Source organism: Labeo rohita, chromosome 3 (assembly GCF_022985175.1).
Source record: "Labeo rohita strain BAU-BD-2019 chromosome 3, IGBB_LRoh.1.0, whole genome shotgun sequence".
NCBI classification, from domain to species: Eukaryota; Metazoa; Chordata; class Actinopteri; order Cypriniformes; family Cyprinidae; genus Labeo; species Labeo rohita.
Genome location: NC_066871.1, coordinates 55,062,538 through 55,083,544, shown reverse-complemented (window position 1 = coordinate 55,083,544; position 21,007 = coordinate 55,062,538). Strand labels below are relative to the sequence as shown.

Genomic DNA, 21,007 nt, shown 5'->3' with positions numbered 1-21,007 from the left:
TTGGATAATGTAAGTACACAAGTCAGCAAAATATATAACACTGTTCTAGTGTTTTTTGGATATTTTAATATAAAATAAGTAATTATTATTATTTACAATTCTCATTGGTTCTTCACAGTTTGCCTCATCTGCCTCTTTCTCGTCGTCTTTCTTCATCAGGGCTGCTATGAAAAGTAGTGCAGGTATGACTGGTGAAATTCTTTTAAATCATGTAATTAACAGGTTTTTTCCAACCCAAGAGATAAAAAGCGAAACCAGCGGTCATTAATGCTCTGTATAATGTATTTAAAAGCATAAAAATAAGAAAGAAAACAAACCTTAAAATGGTCATTGGATGCTAAGATCACTTTTTCATGTTGATTGACATGAGCCTCTTACCTTAGATGAGACCTGTCAGCTGTCACAGTCCGTCCTCTTTGTTTTGATGCCGGAGCAGGGATGTAAGTTAGACAAGAATATCTCCGATTGAGCGACTGAGGTGTTGTGTTGCTGGATGTAATAATGAACATAGTGGTCGTCATTTACTCCTGACATCTGAGCCGCTGAAGATGCAGTGGATTACGTTTGTTTGTGAAGGGAATTAACCTCCTGATCTACATATATCCGTCTGTGTTCACACAAATCATTCATGATCCAGCTTCACTTACAGCAGAAGTGAGTTTAAGGGGTTTTTATTAATCTTTGCGATGGCCTTTCCTAATAATGTGCTAGTTAGCAAGTTTAGCAGAAGAAGAGGGGGGCGGGTGAGCAGAGCTCATTTGCATTTAAAGCAACCTCGACCAGAATGAGATGATTTTTGCAGAGCTGATTTTGACAAGGTAAAAGGGTGTTGTTTTACACAACCACTGCAAATTTTTAACCAACGTGTATTATAGACTTTTCATTAAGACCCTAAAGAATCATATCAACTTGTGGAAAATGTCCATCCGATGAGCGCTTTAAGGGGAAATTCTTCAAAAGGAGGAGAAACACCATCTCCTGATGAAAGACATGGTAGTCTGAGACAAAAATAAATACTCTGTTACTTTACTTTTTAATAATATGGTGGTTTGCCATTGCAGATTTCACTTGCCGCTGTAAAATCCACTGATGTCACAAAGCTCTACAAACATTACAAATGCATTTCAAGTAGTAAAGCAAGAGAGTAAAAGATGCTCTTCAAGTGTCTTTGTTGGCCAAGCTGCAATCTGATATAAATCTGCTGAAGAAACATTGAGGGAAAAACACTGGGATGTTTAGGAATAACCCCATCACATATTTCTGTAACAATTAGAAAAACCTTATCCCAAAATGGGCTTATAAGTGACAACTTAGATGTTTGTGTTTGCTAAACTGAACAGATGGGTAAGTAACCCAGCTGCCTTAAAATTTTAAGTTGATTCACCTCAAATATCTAAGTTGTCACTTAGTATAATTTAACATTTCAAGTTGAATAAACTTTTTTTGAGTTGACTGAAGGCAGCTAGGTTACAAATTATTTTAAGTTGACTCCACAAATTGTTTTTTACAGTGTAGGGGGCCAGTTCTTTTTCCCATATTGCAGTGATGGGAAGTGCACATTTATTTTTAAATGACTGCTCTATTTATGCACATTTATTTTTAATTTTTATAAATAAATGACACTGCTCCACGTGTCTGAGATTTATTACTTTTCTAACGATTATCCCTTTAACTGTATACGTTTAAATTTACTGTAAAGGAAAAATACTGCACTCATTTTATTATATTTCATATTAAATTAAATATTTTACATAACAGGTTTTACTCTAAAATTGCTATAAAATTAAAGCTTTATGTCTAAATTAGAAGTTGATATGAAAACAGTTGAGGTTCCTGTGTGCTTTTATTTAGGGTGTTATACCACAAACAGCCACTGGGTGCCATGCAAACTCCATTGAATTTTTTAAAATGCATTTTTCTGTTACAAATGTCTACATTTATCTGTCAATATTGCTACCACAAAATAACCATAATACCATAATAAACTCTGAACTCTGCTAACCACATAAAGATAAGAATATTTCCCTCTACGTGTACTAAGGAAATGCTTGAAATACTAAAATAAATTGTATAAATATTTAATAGTAATGACCCATGATATTCACAAACAAAAAGAAAAACAAACAGCTGAGGTGACATTGGGATGTTAGCAAGCCTTTAATATGCAATTAATTCTTGAAGGAAGCATTACAGTTACAGGCGGGAAACAAAAGACAAGTTCATCAAATGGTTTTGTCCTTTTTAAATTCATGTCTAAATAATTACTTTTAAATATATGCTTATATTTACATTCACATTTATTAATTTAGAATATGTTTTTATCCAAAGCAACTTACAAAATGAGGAACACAAAGCAATTCATTTTTAGGGGACGTGCTAGCAACAAAAAGTTTCAGATTAGAACATTAGAACAGGTTACAGGTTGTAATTGAGGTTTAAGTGGATTCAAACCCCTGCAGACAGTCAGTCAGAACTGAATTATGACATCAAACTTGAAGAATTCACCCCAGACTAAGCGTTTACTGATGGCAAAGTTGTGGTTCTGGAACAGAATAGAAAAATCTTACATGAACAATTATTATAATAACATTTACAAACAATAACAATCCTTTCAAGTATAAAATTAAGCTACAAATTAAGGCAGTTTTTAACACCACGTCAGTGCAAATAAATAGAGCAGTCATTCTACACTGACCAAAATTATAAACGCAACACTTTTGTTTTTGCCCCCATTTTTCATGAGCTGAACTCAAAGATCTAAGACTTTTTCTATGTACATAAAAGGCCTATTTCTCTCAAATATTGTTTACAAATCTGTCTAAATCTGTGTTAGTGAGCACTTCTCCTTTGCCAAAATAATCCATCGACCTCACAGGTGTGGCATATCAAGATGCTGATTAGACAGCATGATTATTGCACAGGTGTGTCTTAGGCTGGACACAATAAAAGACCACTCTAAAATGTGCAGTTTTATTGTATTGGTTGGGTCCAGGGGATCTGAAAACCAGTCAGTATCTGGTGTGACCACCATTTGCCTCACACAGTGCAACACATCTCCTTCGCATAGAGTTGATCAGGTTGTTGATTGTGGTCTGTGGAATGTTGGTCCACTTCTCTTTAATGGCTGTGCGAAGTTGCTGGATATTGGCAGGAACTGGAACACGCCTGCCATCTGTCCTGTACAGAGAAAACTGGGATTCATCCTTGAAGAGAACACCTCTCCAAAGTGCCAGACAGCATTTGCCCACTCGAGTTGGTTACGATGACAAACTGCAGTCAGGTCGAGGCCCCAATGAGGACCACGAGCATGCAGATGAGCTTTCCTGAGACAGTTTCTGACAGCTTGCAGAAATTTTTTGGTTATGCAAACCGATTGTTGCAGCAGCTGTCCGGGTGGCTGGTCTCAGACGATCTTGGAAGTGAAGATGCTGGATGTGGAGGTCCTGGGCTGGTGTGGTTACATGTGGTCTGCGGTTGTGAGGCCGGGTGGATGTACTGCCAAATTCTCCGAGACGGTTTGGGAGACGGCTTATGGTAGAAAAAAGAACATTCAATTCACAGGTAACAGCTCTGGTGGACATTCCTGCAGTCAGCACGCCAACTGCACGCTCCCTCAAAACTTGCGACATCTGTGGCATTGTGGGGAGAGCTCCCTGGGTTCGGGCTATACTCTGAACTCTGAGCCCTCCCTCAAAACAGCACGCCAAATACGCTTTCTATTTGCTGAATCTGATTATATATAAGTCCGAACTCGTTAAATACATATGACGCAATAATGTTAGATGAGTCTCACTCATGGCATAAAAAACAATCGTAAAATTTAAATAAAGAACAACAAAATACACTTACTTTATATGCACACGAAACTATAGTACAGTATCAGTCAATTTGGGATGCTGCAGACAAACGTGAGATGAAGATGATTACTCATGGAAAGAGTTCACATTCAGGTTCTGCTCAGCGCACCTGTTTCACTTCCTGACAGCATGTGATGCACATGATGGTGATGTTGCAAATGTTGATTGGTCACATGAAGAAAGTTCAAGAAGACTTTTGAACAGCTACCCCCGAATTCAATGACTGAATTACATCTTGACAAAATGTCTTTCACTTGAAATGGATTAATCCTCTTCAGACAGGGCTGGTGGCTTGACAAGACGAGCCACAGGTCGAGTATACGCTCTCCGCTCAACTTGCACAGTGGCTGACCTTACCCTGTCACCTGCTCCTGGGTGCACTTCTGAGATTTTTCCCACTGGCCACAAAGCTTGAGGGAGCTGAGGCTCAACAATCATCACTACATCACCAATTTGGAGATTGCACTGAGCAGTGCTACCCACACAAAGTGGCAGCACCGGCGGCGTGTGATGGGACAGAAGTGCGGCAAGCGTGGAGGCATACGAGCTAGGCTAAGGGCTAACCCCACCAGACCAGCTCTTCCAACACTTATGCGCTCTAATGTATGCTCGCTGGAAAATAAACTGGACTCACTTCAACTCAGTCACTCTGCACTGCATGAGGCAAGAGATTGTTGTGTGTTTGTTTTCACTGAAACTTGGAAAGAACTTCAGTTCTTTCTTTATTTCATCCTTTTTGGTCTCAAGTTTTATCTGGTCTGTCCTGTCAACAGACGCTGGGAGCGAGGCTACTACCATGTCCATGTAAGCTTTTATTTCTGGTGCACAGGTCTCTGTTCCTTTTCTGCTAAATTTCCAGTCAGTTGCATACCAGACAGGGTTTAAAACTTATTTATCATTGTGTTTTCTTTTCTTTCACAAATTTCTTGTGTATTTGCTGTTTGGTCACTAGTAGCTTGCTGCTTTCTTTTCTCTCTTGCAAGTTTGGTTTTAATCCCCTCTCTTGTCTCTTTGGACTTTTTTTGAAATTTGCATACTCATATGAGAAGTTATGTATTATGAACTAACTATGCAAATGTTTATGAATTATTCTTATTAATAAGTCATAAGTCTTATAACATTTTGTTAACAACTCATAAGAATCATATACTAGATGTACTGAGCATAATGAGCTCTTTGTGTGACTAGTTTGCCACGTGCATAATAGACCTGTACAGTCTGGACTTGGCCTATGTCTTTGTGGTTAGCTATGTCTAGTTTTAATTCCGGCCTAGCACACGTCCTTGTGCATAGGGTTATTTTTGATCTCAAGAACCTGCACATGTCTGTCTGAGTTCTAGTAATTTCGAGATGTATAAATGAACCAAATGTCCATTCTGCCTTCTGGGGAGTATAAACCACAGAGTTTAATTATTATTATTCTTTTCAGACATCACAAGACCATATAGTCATCATTGACCTTTTAATCCACCATAGTTTGTCACGTAGCAGGAAGGCTTATTTTTAGGTGGTTCAAACCTCCTCGAGAATACAGGGTATAAATACACATGCAGACAAAGAATTTCAGCTCCTCCTTCTGCTTCTTCTCCTTTTCTGCTCTGAAGCTCACAGGTTAGCCTAGACCTTCTATAGACTTAACCTTCTCAGACTTGTGAGACTGGTAAGATTTGTAAGACTTACATGATTGATACAATTTATAGATTTCTTAGATTTATATTAACTGATTAAGAATGACTTTTATTGAGTTTGCGTTATGCAAATTATTTGTGAAATGATTGGATTGAACATTCTTACTGAAACTAAATTTTATTTTCTCATTTTTAAGTTATTAATAATTTGCATTTCTGAAATATTTTGAATAAATTTGTAACTTCTCCAACCCACTGTCTGACGTGGGTTCGATTTTCATCAGTCGCCATACTGCTTTACGGCCTCGCAATACCCAGTAAGTCCTCCTTAACTCTGCGAACACTTGTTCTGGCCCTGGGTGGTGCAGCTTCTCATCATAATCCTTAATAATGAGTTTGATCACAGGATGTTGTGATGCAAGGACGATGGGATGGATTCAATTCTGCCTCACTGCAGCGTCTTAAACGGCCGCCCACATGAATGAGTCCAGTGGTAGGGTCAAACTCAGAGAGAAAGGAGCCAGCCTGCTCGTACCAGATACTGGTTTCCCAGACTTCAGTTGAGGCATCTCAGCAGGGCAAGACTCTTTGTTTGTCAGCGCATGCAACGTTCACTGCCCCATAAAGCTGCTGACTGCATGATTTTATGAGCTCAGCCAGTGTGTCATACTGCTGTTGATTTGTCAAAGGCATAACTGTAGTCGATCCACAAAATGCAGAATGCCTTAACTCTTTGCTCTGTTCTTCAGCAGATAAGGAAGGTTGCTTGGGGCAGTTCATTGTTTGGTAAATGAAGGACCTTGATTCCACTGGCTTCCTTTTCCTAGGTCACACAGGCGTTTACCTCTTGTGATGCTGTCTGCAGGATTGTCCTCAGATTGTACGTAAAGCCAGATCACAGATGCTGTGAGTTCTTGTATCAACGCCACCTGAATTCCCACAAACACTTTATAATGATAAGAACTTGACAAGAGCCAGGAAAGCAATCATAGAATCTGACCGGAGTGTTAAGGAACCAGTGGGGATGGTGAGTTCTGTGACAAGGACAAGAGCTGTGCATAGCTCAAGGGGAAGTATAGGCTGGAATAGCATATTGGCAGTCTACTTTTATGAGGGGATCGTATTTGCTGGCCAGGACACGATAAATGTCGCGCATGGTTACTTTAGTGCAATTTACTACCCTGTGCTTGTAGTGTCCAACTGACAATGCCAGAGCAGTCCAAGGGCAGATTCATGGGTATCCTGCAGCCCCTGACTAAGCCAGAGCTCACAGCTGTTCGATCTTGTATCGGAGGGAAGGTTAGCGACCACTGCCAGGCAATTACTGGCCCACTGTCGCAGCTGACGCACTAACTGCATTTGATGCACATGATGGTGATGTTGAAAATGTTGATTGGTCGCATGAAAAAGTCAAGAAGCATTTTTAACAGAGGGATTAAGAAATGGTGAGAGCAAGAAGAGTGTTTTTTCCTATTTAAAGAATCAGCACAATGCAGTTAAGTGACGAACAGTGAATGAGAAGGTTCTGGAGAGCGATTTTTGTGGTAACATGAGATTGCTTACTTACTGATCTCAGGCATCTGGATGGGATGTAGACTTGTAAGAGTGAGTGGAAGAAGGAGGAACATCAATGTCTTGAACTTCATACTGACAGCAGTCAGTGAAGAAAGACAAAGTGTGACATGGATCTTTTGAAATGAAAAGGAAAGGACGTAACATGTGGCCAAGTATGGTGACCCATACTCAGAATTTGTGCTCTGCATTTAACCCATCCAAGTGAACACACACACTGGAGGTTCGGTGCCTTGCTCAAGGTATTGAGGGTGGAGAGAGTGCTGGTAACTCACTCCCCCCACCAAAAAAAAGCATGATTAAGCTCTATAAACGCTCCTGGTCATGATCTCTGATTAGCAATGTCAGTGACAGTGATGAATGGACAATGAAATGGGACAGTATCTACTCACATTATTCTCTTTGAAATGTTTTCTGCTGGAATCCCAGAATATATCACATATGTCAGCTCCTGAACATGGTGAACAATATAGGAAACATGTGAAAGACACTTGCCACTTAGGGCCGTAGCCAGGATTTTTCAAATACAGAGGTCATTTTTTCACACACACACACACACACACACACACACAAATAAATACAAAAAAATACCATAGATTGGGAAGACACATTTATTTTTCACAATTCTATACTTGTGTAAAAATGGCACCATACGTGACTGTGTTTCTCAGCTACCTAAAGTATGGCAGCCATATTTACATTGTAACGTACATAACACATGACAATAGAAAGTAAACAACTGCTGTATTCTTTAAATATGTACCCTTAAAGTGTTGGCTTGGCATATATCAATGTGTCTGTGTGTGTCTGTGTGTTTCAGAAAGAGAGTGAGCGAGTGTGTGTGTGTGTGTGTGTGTGTGTATTAGGCCATTTGTGGGTTTATGTGAAGAGACATACAGTAGGCCTAGAGAGGGTGTGAACTGATGACTTGCAACCAACCTATTCTGTGTGTATGCCTCTGTGAAAGGTTTGTTTTAATAGAGGCAAATTGTGTGAGATTGTAAAATTTGTACAGTATATGCATGTGTCTATGTGTGTGAGAACAAGAGAGAGAATAATCTAGCCTCTTGTCTTGTGGTGGAGATCAATCCATCTATCCAGTGTTCACATCATTAGCTGTAATGACATAATGAATAGAAAAAAACAAAAAACAAAACAATACATCAGTATTCCACCCCTTTCCTCCTATTAATACAGCACCATCTGTAGTACATGCAACACATGTCATAATAGTTAGTTCATATTGTTAAATTACATTAAGTCTCACCTCTTGTCAAAACAAGTAAGAATTCTCCTGTGGCCAGAAGCATCCCATCTCTGGAGCACTCGATGGGGGTCAATTTCAATGTTCTGGTGGACATGCATGAGAGCTAGACTAGATAGCCTAGATCCATAGCTGGATCACAGATGGAGGAACATGCACTCGGAGTCGGACCATCTGACTGTGTTGCACCTGTTATTTCCCTCTTCTCTTGTCTTGACTCTCTCTCTGCCTGATTATCTCTCTCTCCGGTCTCATCTGTTGAACATTAAGACAACAAGTCTTAATAACAGATGCATTATTTAATTTATAAATTCACAATAATTTAGCCTATATGTGAACCTCACAGTAATTGACTAGCCTGTACTAACAAAACTTCTCAGAACTGATTGAAAAAAAAAAAAAAGAATTTAAGCTAAATGAATGGTAGCCTAATTGCAATAGCCTACTGCTGTTATCCCTTGATTGACAACATGCAAAAATAAGTAAGCTATTGAGGGGGACACTTTTCACATTATTCATTAGCATATGGTTATTTTTATGATTAGGCTATCGGCTGTTATCACAATATTTGTAGAAAGGCCTATTGATTATTGAATGATATGTTTTTGAACTGGCAGTAGCCTATCTCATAGATGGATAAGGTAAGTGATTCTGTATCTTTAGAGCCTCCTGAATATGGGCAATCTAGGCTACTTCAGTCACAACGAGGCCATCAGGAACCATGGCATACCCTAGCCTACTGCTAGTTCACAGTAAAATATGAGCAGGCTGCACATATCTGACTAAACGGGCGCGTCGAATCGCTGGCTGTGACTGTGAGTGGGACTTTTTTCGTTGAGCAAAAGTCACTATTGCTGATGTTGCTTAGCTGACCGTCTAACGGATGAAGTCTTATCCATCTACTTAGCCAGCAAACTCGAACAAGCCTGTTTAGTCAGTCCTATAGGACTGCCTGTGACGACGTAGTTTTGTGTGTTTCTTGAGATTCTAATGACAAATGAAACTTAGCGCTTCACAGCGCTGACCAGTCTGCCACTGACACACACAGGCTCACCTTCTCTCCTACTCTTTCCCTGCCCTTCTGTGGTTGGCTTTTTAAAACTTAATTTAGTTTGATGCAAGTTCTTCTTCATGTCTGCATTTCTCTCAAGACCACACTACGATGTATTGGATCAACTGGGGATCATGTTATCTGGGGATATGCGCGTGCACGCAAATAGTTTTATCTGAGATTCCAGCAGGTGTTGGACGGCCACAGATTCGTCACATGGAATTTTCTACGGAACAGATTTCAAAGCTTTCCATATTATTTTAGCATGTTTGTATCATCATTGGACTCTATTGTTTTCCCTTTCACTATTCCAATGTATCAGATGCCGTTTAAGGGAAGTTTAATGCGTTTTCATGTCGGATCTCACAAACCACGCCCAGATTGTTTTGTTTAGGCTACATTCGCGGATTGAATGTTTTTTTTTTTTAATAACAATTAAAAGTAAGGTATTTACATTGTAAAAAGCCTGTTATGTGCAAAAAATATTTAATTTGTGTATTAATTTTAAGTAGGCATATTAGTTAAAGGGGCGTCAAGCACTTTATTAACTTTATTTTTTCTTTTCTTTTTTTTTAAATATTGATAAAGAATAAGTGATAAACAAGCTATAGTTTTGCATTGTGCCCATAATTTCAAATTAGTGACACAGATAGGATGCAGTGCATTATATGTGCTTAAGTTCAACAAATTATTTAATGTTTATCAAACATATATACATGGGTGTTTAAGCAAAATTACAAAAAACACTTTTAACAATACACATACCGTAGCTTCAAAGCAAAATTACATAAAATGCATGTTTCTGTTACTAGGAAGAGAAATCTGCTATGTCAGAAATGACACATGTCAGTGTAATGTCCATATGTGACCCTGGACCACAAAACCAGCCATAAGGGTACATTTTTTGAAATTGAGATTTATACATCAGCAAAAAGCTGAATAATCTTTCTATTGATGTATGGTTTGTTAGGATAGTTATTTGGATGAGATACAACTACTTTAAAATCTGTAATATGAGGGTGCAAAAAAAAATCTAAAAATTGAAAAAATTGCAGTTAAAGTTGTCCAGATGGAAGTTATTAGCAATACATATTACTAATAAAAAAAAAACAACAAAAAAAAAAAAAAAAAAAAAAAAAAACAATGCATAACAAAAAACTTTTTTTTTTTGTTGTTGTTGTCCAGGGTCACATATGGCAGAAATGTTTTTTTTTTTTTTTAACAAAGGTCTATCAAGTCAAGTCACCTTTATTTATATTGTGCTTATTACAGTAAGAGCAGCTTTACAGTGTGTCAGTAATGCAAACAAAATTTAATTATCCTGAAAAGCAGCTCTAAAAGTAAACAGTACATTTTTTTCTGTTAAAGTCAGCTCTACGTAGAGTCAGTGAAGTCATAGTCCAGCTCAGTTCAGTTGTGTTGATGGCTGTCTTGTGACAAGGTGGATCTGTCTCTAGGGCACATCTATTTGTGATGGTCTCAGCTGACATTCAGAGAAGTAGTGGTCGTCTCTAGGTTCTGATTCATCATCTAGTCTGGATAACAGACTGGATCTGGTTAATTAACATCATTCAGTTAAGCAGAAACATTTTAAGGCATTGATTACATATAGTGATCATAATGATAATTTTGCAGTTTTGCATGCTAATTAAGAGTTGGGATCATGTGAATTTTTTTGCAGGGGTTGTTGTCATCTCTTTACAGGTGTTAGTGAGGTTGTTACCACTGAAATGAAGATAACTGGCATAATTCAAAGTTATATTACATATAAAGAGGCCCCCGTTCATTACATTTCACTTATAAAACTGAATATGTGTCATATTTTAGTTTAATAAGTCTGCAATAAAGTACATAATAAAACTTATCCTATTCTAATTGATGTTTAGGAGAGGTATCCTATTCATGTGAGGTGCCAAATGATTATGAGGTTAGTGATGTGTACTGTCTCTTGGAATATTAGCCATATATGTAATAATTCATCATATGTTCAACATGAAAAAGTTGCGGTTGTCACTGAGTGGTTATCAAAGGACAAAAGACAGTATGGAAACTGGACAAGGAACCTGAGTTGGTAAGAAAGTTCCCTACAACATGGCTCATTTTTAATTGTTAAACACTTGTCAAAAACTTTGTCACCTTGTAAATGTAAACATGCCACAAATGTTACATACATATAGCTAATATTAATTGTATAAAAATACCTTCCTGTGTTCATCACAAATATTAGAGTTTGGCTTTTGAATCTGTTCATCATGTTTTCTACTGTTAGAAACACAACGGGAGCCCAGGATGTAGTATGTAAAGAACAAAAAGAGTCATTAATTGGTCTAAACAGAGATCTAAGCCTATGCAAAATGTTGATTTCAGATCAGTCATATGCCCAGAGAAGAGGATACAGAGGCATCAGAGCAATCAAGAGATCTCAGAAAATAATAATTATAATAATAATAAAGTGTAAAATCACTTAAACTCAAGCCAAAGCATCTGTTCTTTTATTATTTTATTTTCTTTAATATTAAGTAATAACTCAGAACATTAATAATTTGATTAGGAACAATAGTAAACTTAAGATCAAACAAGACTTGTCAATAAAAACATAATGGCCTTTGCAATTCTTGTTTGTTTTAGGTATCCTAAATTTGAACTTAATCTATGTTTGTTAATTAGAACACATATGACAGCACACTACAGACACAATGCTATACAGAGATATTGAAAAGAAAATACTTACAGTTTCACTTCAGTTCGTTGAGGAGTTTGATCATTCATTGCAATGACTGTCCCATATTAACGTGGGCGTGGTTTGTGAGCGTGACATGGGAGCATGGTAAACTTCCTATAACTGCGTGACATACGCAGACACGAACACGGCGAAATCAAAGCGCTTTATTTTGCATAACAAATGTGTACTACTGGTGAAACACGATTTCAATTCTATGACCTGTGCAATTTTGCATGTGACGAATCTGTCGTCATCTAACATCTGCCGGAAATCCAGGTAAACATACTTGCGTGCACGCGCGCATCCCACGTTAACATGATCCCCAGTTGATCCATAACACCGGCTTTCCCAACTCTCTGAATCTGTAGCGTAACGTGACGTCACGTGCCGCTGCCTGCAAAGACAGATAGAGGCGGAGATTTCACTTGAGATTAGACGGAGAATGTGAATTTAATTGGGAGAAAATACAGACGACATATGGATTCGGACACGGACCAGGTTCTGTGTTTGGCATTGATCATCACTGCTGGATTTCAGCTTTGACTAATTTGAAATCTCGGGAAAAAATACCGAGGACATGACCTCGGTGTCCTCAATGGTAGATACGGCACGGATGTCCAGTCTTTCTTGTTGGACCTCATTATCTCCAATTAGATTATGCCCACGAGCTACATATTACAATAGTATGGAGGGAAATCCCGGACATTTATCAAAAGGAATTGCAAATTGTATTTGCAATTTTGTTTTCCATACACATAAAGTTTGACATAATCCAAATGCAACTGCAAATTTTGCATTACCGTTTGCTTTTTCGCTTTCGCGAACGCAGTGTCTGCCAAATTTCAAATGAAAAAGCAAAGTCCATTTGCAGTTGCATTTCCCATGTCTTACGAGTTATGAGCCTGTCATATTTAAATAGCAAAATCAATTACCACGTTTGCTTTTTCACTCTCTCTGCGTCGCGCATGTAACCGGCCAAAACTATGGAATCGCGATTCCATTTGCATTTGAATTTCCGATGTCGGCGCGGAAAGCCGTCAATCAAAGTGAGGGGCGGGACCACTGATCTATATATAATGACTGGATCGCTCACTGCGTTCTAAACTGCTGCTAGACCCCAGATATATATACTGACTAGATGTCGCCTCTGACGCTGCTGTCCATAGGAACGATGCGTCAGCGCGGCCGCCATCTTGGGTCGGGGGAAGCCGCGTCTACTCTGCGTATAACATTGGCAGAGAACTATCAACGATTAAAATCACCTTAATTTGCTTAATTTTCAACCGATTTTCAAGCCGTTTGGTTTATTATAAATGTCAGACATATATTTATGATAGAACATAGATTAATTAATTATTTTACTTACATGATATAAGTAAAATAATTAATTAATCTATGTTCTATTATAAATATGTGATATATCATATACAATACAATACTTAGACACACGTACATAACTAATTAATTTGTTCTACAATGCACAAAACAATTACAAGGATGCTGATAGTGATATGAAAAAAACATGAATAATATAAAATAAAGTATATATAAAATATAAATAAATAGATAAATAATAGAGCAAAATTTAAATTAATAAAGCGGAAAAAAAAAAACAATTATGGACTTCCTGACCAACAGACCTCAGAATGTTAGGATGGGGAACCTAACATCTGCATCTAGGCAGAAATTAAATCATCATAAATCGTCCAAATCTCAAATGATTTTTTTTAGTTTTTTGGTTTGTTCCAACTGACAGACAAAAAATAATAATATACAGAATTGAATAGCTACTGCTATAGTATGAGCTGTTAATGTATACATAATACGAATAAATAAATAAATACAATAAAATAAAATAAAAATAAATAATTTAAAAAAATTACAGGGTCCTAAAATGCGTTTCTGAAACTGCAGCCTCCTGTTTTGTAAGAATACTCTACTCAAAACAACAGACTTATTGAAAGTGCACATTCAATCTCTGGCAGCAGATGGCGCATTCGGAACTGCAGACATGTGTTTCCCCGGTAACCGCAGTACACGAAGCAGCTCAGCACCGGACTTTGAACGCGCAGCGCTCGTGTTTATTTAACGAAATCACAGCCTTTTGAAGTTTAATCGTGACACTAAGCTGTATCGCAATTCTGATCTTCCCGTGCCTAAAATTTAAGACCTCTTAATCATAAGTAAGACTTTCTTGTACAATTTAAGACTTTTTATGACCTTAAATTTGATAAATTAAATTTAAGACTTTTGAAGGACCCGCGGGAACCCTGCTACAATGGTGTGATATCCATACTTAAAAATACATGTTAATTAAAACATCTGAATTCTACTGGTTTATTTTGTACATCAGCAAGCCTGCAATACAATGACCCAGCGTAAAATGGTTATATAACACAAAAACAAACATAACGTGCGTACGTAGTGTGAAAACATCTTCCAGTATTTACAACAGCTTATTAAATGATTAGGCTACAGTATATAACACAGGTTAACCATTCTTTGAAAACATCCAGTTCATGAAAAACTTTGGCGCTTCCTTCAGATCCCCGACACAAGATGGCGGCGATGTTGACGTATGCTTAGAGGCCCAAGGCGACATCTATAGTCAGTATATATATCTATGTGCTAGGCAGTGAAGCCACCGGAAGTGTTCGATCCGCAATCTTACTATTCCCTACCGGCAGAGAGCACCACTGACTCACAGCCAAACCGCTGACCTAAAATCACCCGATTTTAAGCGTATCAGTCACACAGGACCAGTTTTGATAATATGTGTATGTAAATTAATTTTTACTTAAAAAGTTATTTGCGATGTTTATCGTCTTTTCGGGCAGGATAAGCAATGTTTTGAAATCGTTCAGGTGGGTGTGTCAGCTGCGCACTTGACGACACAGTTAACTGATCCAACACAAAATATATTTCTTTATGTAAGGAATTATGCAGGACATATTAAACATGAACATATATCTGGTGTCTGAAATTGATTTAGAATTAGTCAGCATTATTTCTCCTAGTTATGATGTGTATATTTTAATGTCCCTAATTGAGAAACATCAATTTCAAACTCTTAAAGATCGCGCAAATTCTATTATATTAAGTGCCTTAAATTATATGACTATAACTCTACCTGATTTTGCCCAATTTTGTCAATGTCAATTCAATTACACATTCGTAAAGAGAGTCGCTTGTTTCATTTCTGAATGAATGATTCAGTGATAAAATACCGCCATCTGTGACAGTAATTGTTGAAACATGCATTTAGCCTGTAGGAATAAAAACACTATAACAAAACAGCATAAACAGTGATTAACTGTTCTTTATTATAGATCAGTGGGCGGGACATTATTGCAGGGCGTGTTTGTATCGGGAGGTGACGTCACTCACACACACACACACACACACACACACACACAAAAAAAAAACAGTTGATGCTGGGATAAAGGGAAATAGAAATCGAAGGGATGAAAACATTATTACACACCTTAGAATTGGACAGACTGGACTTAATACTACATTATATATAATTGGCAAGCACCCAACTGGGGAATGTATGCACTGTAATCTACAAGACACCGCTGAACATGTTCTACTTCAGTGTGTAAAATACAACAATGAGAGACTTCGCCTTTTTCAGTCATTGAAGAAAGTAAAAGCCCATGACTTCTCTTTATCAGGTTTATTGGGGAAAACAGCTGGCAAAATATATGATGATATTATTAAGTTTATAAAAGAATGTAAAGTAAGATAATATAGTTTTTGTTTGTTTTGTTTATATGGCCTTTCCCTTATATATATATGTATATATGTATATGTATATATGTATGTATGTATGTATGTATATATATATATATATATATATACACTGATCCACACTCCAGTCCAGTCGGTGGCGGTAATGCACCGATAAGCTGCCAAAAACACCAAAGAAGAAAAAGATGAGACTGCACACACACACACACACACACACACACACACACAGATTTCTTCCTGCTCTCATGACGGCAACAAGAAACTAAACATAAACATGACGAAACCTACAGGTATTACATTTCCCTTTAAACACTGTATATGTAATATGACATCTGAATATCAGATTCACTAAATATGAGTTTATTTTAATCATCAGTGTCATTAATAAGTGTTTGAGCTGCAGGAACATCAGTGAGTTTCACTTTCATTTCTGTCACAGAGTCGTATGAGAAACAAATCTGTGAGTAAAAGACTGTGTTCAGTGTTGAGATGCATGAATATTGACTGATGTGAAGTTAACATGCTGGAAACAGGATGAAAAATATCTGCACAAGTTTATCATGTAGAGATTGAAGCTCCACATCATGTTCAACACATTTCTCTTAAACTTATTTCAATCATTTGAATAGTTCAGTTCAATCTGTTTTTTTGTAATTTAGAGACTGTCGTATTTCTGTCATATATGAGAGTGTTATCAGTGTGTGTTTGTTCAGTGAAATCAAACCTGTGAATTACAGCAGTTTTGGAGGAAGATCTTCATGATCTACTAGTTGAGATTCAACCAGTTAAACAGAAAACTGAACAACAAACCACAGACAGTACAGTGATGGAGATTCACATAGTCTGGATAAATGAACAGAGACTGTGTTACTGTCTGAAAATCACTACAATCTCTTACAGGATGATGAAGACACAGACATCAGGAGTCAGAGAAGATGATCAGATGAAAACTGAAGAAAGAACACAATATCAACATGTCAACCACCGATACCACAGGTGAAAATCACAGAAAGCTTAAAATGAGTTTAAAATGAGTCTTCAAGAATATTTTCATTCTGTTCATTCTTTTCACTTTTATTTACATGCAGATACAATTAATTATGGGTAGACAGAAAAAACTTCACATTCAGTGAACATGAGCAAAATTACTTTCATTCTTTTAGAATCTCATCTTCACCTTGATTAATGTTGTTGTTTGTATCATTGAATCATTTGAAGATGCTTATATCTGTTGGTTTGTGTTACTGTGATGAAAGAGTCAAATATAATGAATGACGTCTGTTTCATACAGTGATTGTCGTCCACAATCCTCCTCGCAGGAGAAGATGGAGCAAACATGAACCTCCTCAGAGTAAGTCTGTACCTACATCAATAAATGAAGGGCACAAGTGATTAAATGAATCTCCTACTGATGGATTCTGGTCATTTTGATCTGTGATGTTGATTAAGATCAAGGTCTTGCTCTCTTATCATGTTACATCTCACATGTGTTACTGTCTGATGTGAGGATTGTGGACACTGAACGTCTGATTTGACTGTTTGCAGTGAGGATTGTTCTTCTGGGTTGGAGCGTGTCTGAAAACAGTGATGTGGGAAACTTCATATTAGGACGAGCAGCGTTTGACAGTGAAGCTCCTCCAGATGTTGTAGAGAGAGTCTCAGGAAGACTGAAGGACAGACACGTGATCATCATCAACAGTCCTCAGCTGCTCCAGACCAACATCTCAGATCATCAGATCACACAGACAGTGAGAGAGTGTGTCCATCTGTCTGATCCAGGACCTCATGTCTTCATACTCGTACTGCAGCACAAACACTTCACTGAGGAGAACAGATACAGAGTGGAATACGTGCTGGAAACATTCAGTGAAGAGGCCATTAAACGCACTATAGTGATCACCACTGATGAAGGGGCATCTGTGAAAGTTAACGAATTTATTAAACAACTAACTGCTAAATGTGGAGGAGAACATATTCAATTTAATAATGAAATAGAGGAATGGTGCTCTATAATATCACAATGATTGGAGAAGATACTTGAAGAAAACTATGGAGAATTTCTCACATGTGAGCTGTATCATGATGCAAAAGAAAAACTGCTGGATGAGGATCAGAACAGAACTTTTGCTTCACTCAGAACAGAGGGAAAAAAGTTTGATGGTAAGAACTCTCATATAGAGAAAGGAATGTGTAATATTTCCTGCTTTTGAAAAAACATTAATGAATGATATTCAGACATTAGGTTATTGAACATCTACACACTCTAAAGAACTCAAGGGTTCTTGAAGAACACTTTACACCAAAAATGTTCTACATAAAGTATTGCTGTCAAAATTAGTGTGTATATATATATATATATATATATATATATACACACACACACACAGTATTCATACAGTATATTTAGCTATGAATATATAGCTGGTCAGCAGGCTGGTTTAAGATGGGTTTTGGCCACTTCCTTAGCTGGTCAGGCTTTTTTGTTTGTTGTTTTTTCAGTAGGGAAGACCTGAAGATGGTCAGTAAATGTAAAAAGAATTGTGAGAAAATGCGAAGAGTGTCAGATCCTTGCCATGTTCGGCAGCAGTAGCTCTTAAAGTAACAGCAGCCAAAATAAGGTAATAACCCAGCTGGCTGTGATGTCTGTCAATCAAGGAAAAAAAGGAAAAAAGAAACAATTTACAATACAAACAACTTTTGTTTGAATTTTGTGTTTGATAACTTTATTCAATATCTGTGTATTTACTCCTACTGATTCCACTGGGACATCAGTAGTATTGGTATTACATACTCGACTGCAGTCATAAAAAAAATATGCCATTTAAAAATAAAGTTAGTAAGTAAATAAAGACTTTATTGTCATTGTAGTGATACAACGAAATTTGTTTGGTAGCATTTTAACAAATATTAAAAATATACCGACTTTATGTTGTTTCTACATTCATTTTAAGAATGAATGCAAAATGATTGCAATATAAAAGCATATTTAAAGGGTACCTATATGCAAAATTCTCTTTTACATGTTGTTTAAACATAAATGTGTGTTGGCAGTGTGCAACTGCCACCCTATAATAATAAAAATCTGCCCACTTTTTTTTTTTTTTTCTATAAATCTCTATAAATCATAAACCATGTCTGATAGCTTACTGATCCATAATGCATGACACACTTCACCAGCCCCACCCACGATAGTTTACTGACACGGCCGTGTTAAAAGCAGCATTCAAAAGCAGCATTCAAGTAAGAAATGTTGTCTTATTACAGATATAGACATTATCCATCCAGTGCAGTGAGTGGTTTTCTGCTTTTATTGTATTGCTTAGGTCATATTAACAGTGTAGACCCAGTACTACAGCAGTATAGGTACTGTATATTACGCTGCTGTCACTTAATACACACATCTAATGTGAAGATGTCACAGACATAACCGACTGTGTTTTTGTAACGTGTGTTTTTAACATAAACTTGTGTGTGAAAGAGAACTTCGTTTAGTACTCGCATGTGACAGCCGCTTTCTGCCCTGTTCTGAAAAATGGGGCGGGGAGCAGCAGCTCATTTGCATTTAAAGAGACATGAACTAAAATATCATGTTTCTGCTTCCACTCAAAATGGGCTTTTTTAAAAATCTATAATAAATGATCTGTGGGGTGTTTTGAGCTGAAACTTCACAGACACATTCTTGGGACACCTGAGGTTTATAATACATCTTGTAAAAAGGGGGTATAATAGGTGCCCTTTAAAAACTTAATTGTGATTAATTACAGAAAAAAAAAGTGTGAATAATGAGTTATTTTTTTAACCGATTGACAGCACTAATATAATGATAAATGTCTTAAATAATTGCATAAAACTTTTTCATTCTGATAAAGTATGTTTACATGCTGTTTAATTCATAAAACGTAAAAATCCCATGATGACAACCTCTAAAAGGTGGTAGGACCCTTTAAGATTCAATACAAAACCTTTTCTTAAAAGAGTCTATAGGTATCAAAACAAAACAAAAATATTCAGCAAGACATTTCTTTGCAATACTGAATATCGTATTTGACCATTTTATGTCCCCATACACACCTAATAGTGTGAAAAACAAAGGAAAGACAATCATAGGATTCCTCACTAACAACATGCAAACACAATAAATCGGTTTTATATAGCTCTGACTGATTTGGTTAACTATGAAATCAATGAAATCTGTGCTGTATTATGGATAAGAGAAGCTCAGAACTCACCAGTGGTTTCATAAGCACTCAGCTGTCACTACTGTCCATATTCAGATGAATCATCTGCTTTTTCCTCTTAAATGATCATGTGAATCAACAATGAACAAACACAATGATTCAGTCATGATGCACAATTTTGTATTGTGACAGTGTTCTAGACATGTTCTAGTAACATGTTTCTGTGTTTAAGGAGGTGTAAGTGCCACCAAACAACAGAAGCTGAACTTGGTGTTGTGTGGAAGTGATGAAACCCTGAGGAAATCCATATTAAAACTACTGAAAGAGAAAAGGAAAGACATGGATCTTCATGGTCGTCTGATCAATCTGGTGGAGCTTCCAGCTCTGATTCGTCTCTCAGAGGAGGAAGTGATGCGTCAGACTCTCCACTGTGTGTCTCTCTGTCATCCTGGAGTTCATGTTTTCCTCCTCGTTATTCCTGACGCTCCAATCAATAATGAAGACAAAGCAGAAATGGAGGAGATCCAGAGGATCTTCAGCTCAAGAATCAACAAACACATCATGATCCTCATAAAGCAGAATTCAGAGCGTCAGACAGCAGAACTCAATGAAGAAACACAGTCTGTCATTCAGAGTTTTGGAGGACGACGTCATTTCTTTGGTCCCAAAACACAAGTGTCTACATTGATGGAGAACATCGAGCAGATGCTGGAAGAAAACAGAGGAGAGTTTTTCTCTACTGAGATGTTTATTGAGGCACAGACGGAAAAACTGGTGAAATATGAAGAAATGAAGAAGAAAATTCATTCACTAGAGACACATTTACTGTCACAAGGTAATGAGCAGAAAATCAGTTTGGGTCTTAAAATATGGAGCTATTAAAAAAATATATTTTAATTCTAGACATGACATTTAACAAACAGTAATGCATTTCCTCTTTTCCAGGTTCATCAGAGAGTGAAGATGAACTGAGGATTGTTCT

At 37.2% G+C, this 21,007-nt stretch overlaps 1 protein-coding gene and 1 pseudogene across 1 annotated transcript in view; both read left to right on the top strand.

Annotated features, from left to right (window-relative positions):
- Window positions 1-18,002, top strand: part of LOC127162127 (GTPase IMAP family member 5) — a 269,255-nt gene extending 251,253 nt beyond the window's left edge. The window contains exons 2-4 of the mRNA XM_051104935.1: window positions 16,748-16,843; window positions 17,139-17,198; window positions 17,393-18,002. Coding sequence (XP_050960892.1) covers window positions 16,822-16,843; window positions 17,139-17,198; window positions 17,393-17,871 — 561 coding nt within the window. The 5' untranslated portion in view covers window positions 16,748-16,821 and the 3' untranslated portion in view covers window positions 17,872-18,002. The remainder of the gene's footprint in view (window positions 1-16,747; window positions 16,844-17,138; window positions 17,199-17,392) is intronic.
- The window catches only part of LOC127162419 (putative autophagy-related protein 11), a 436,431-nt pseudogene continuing 431,495 nt past the window's right edge, over window positions 16,072-21,007 (top strand).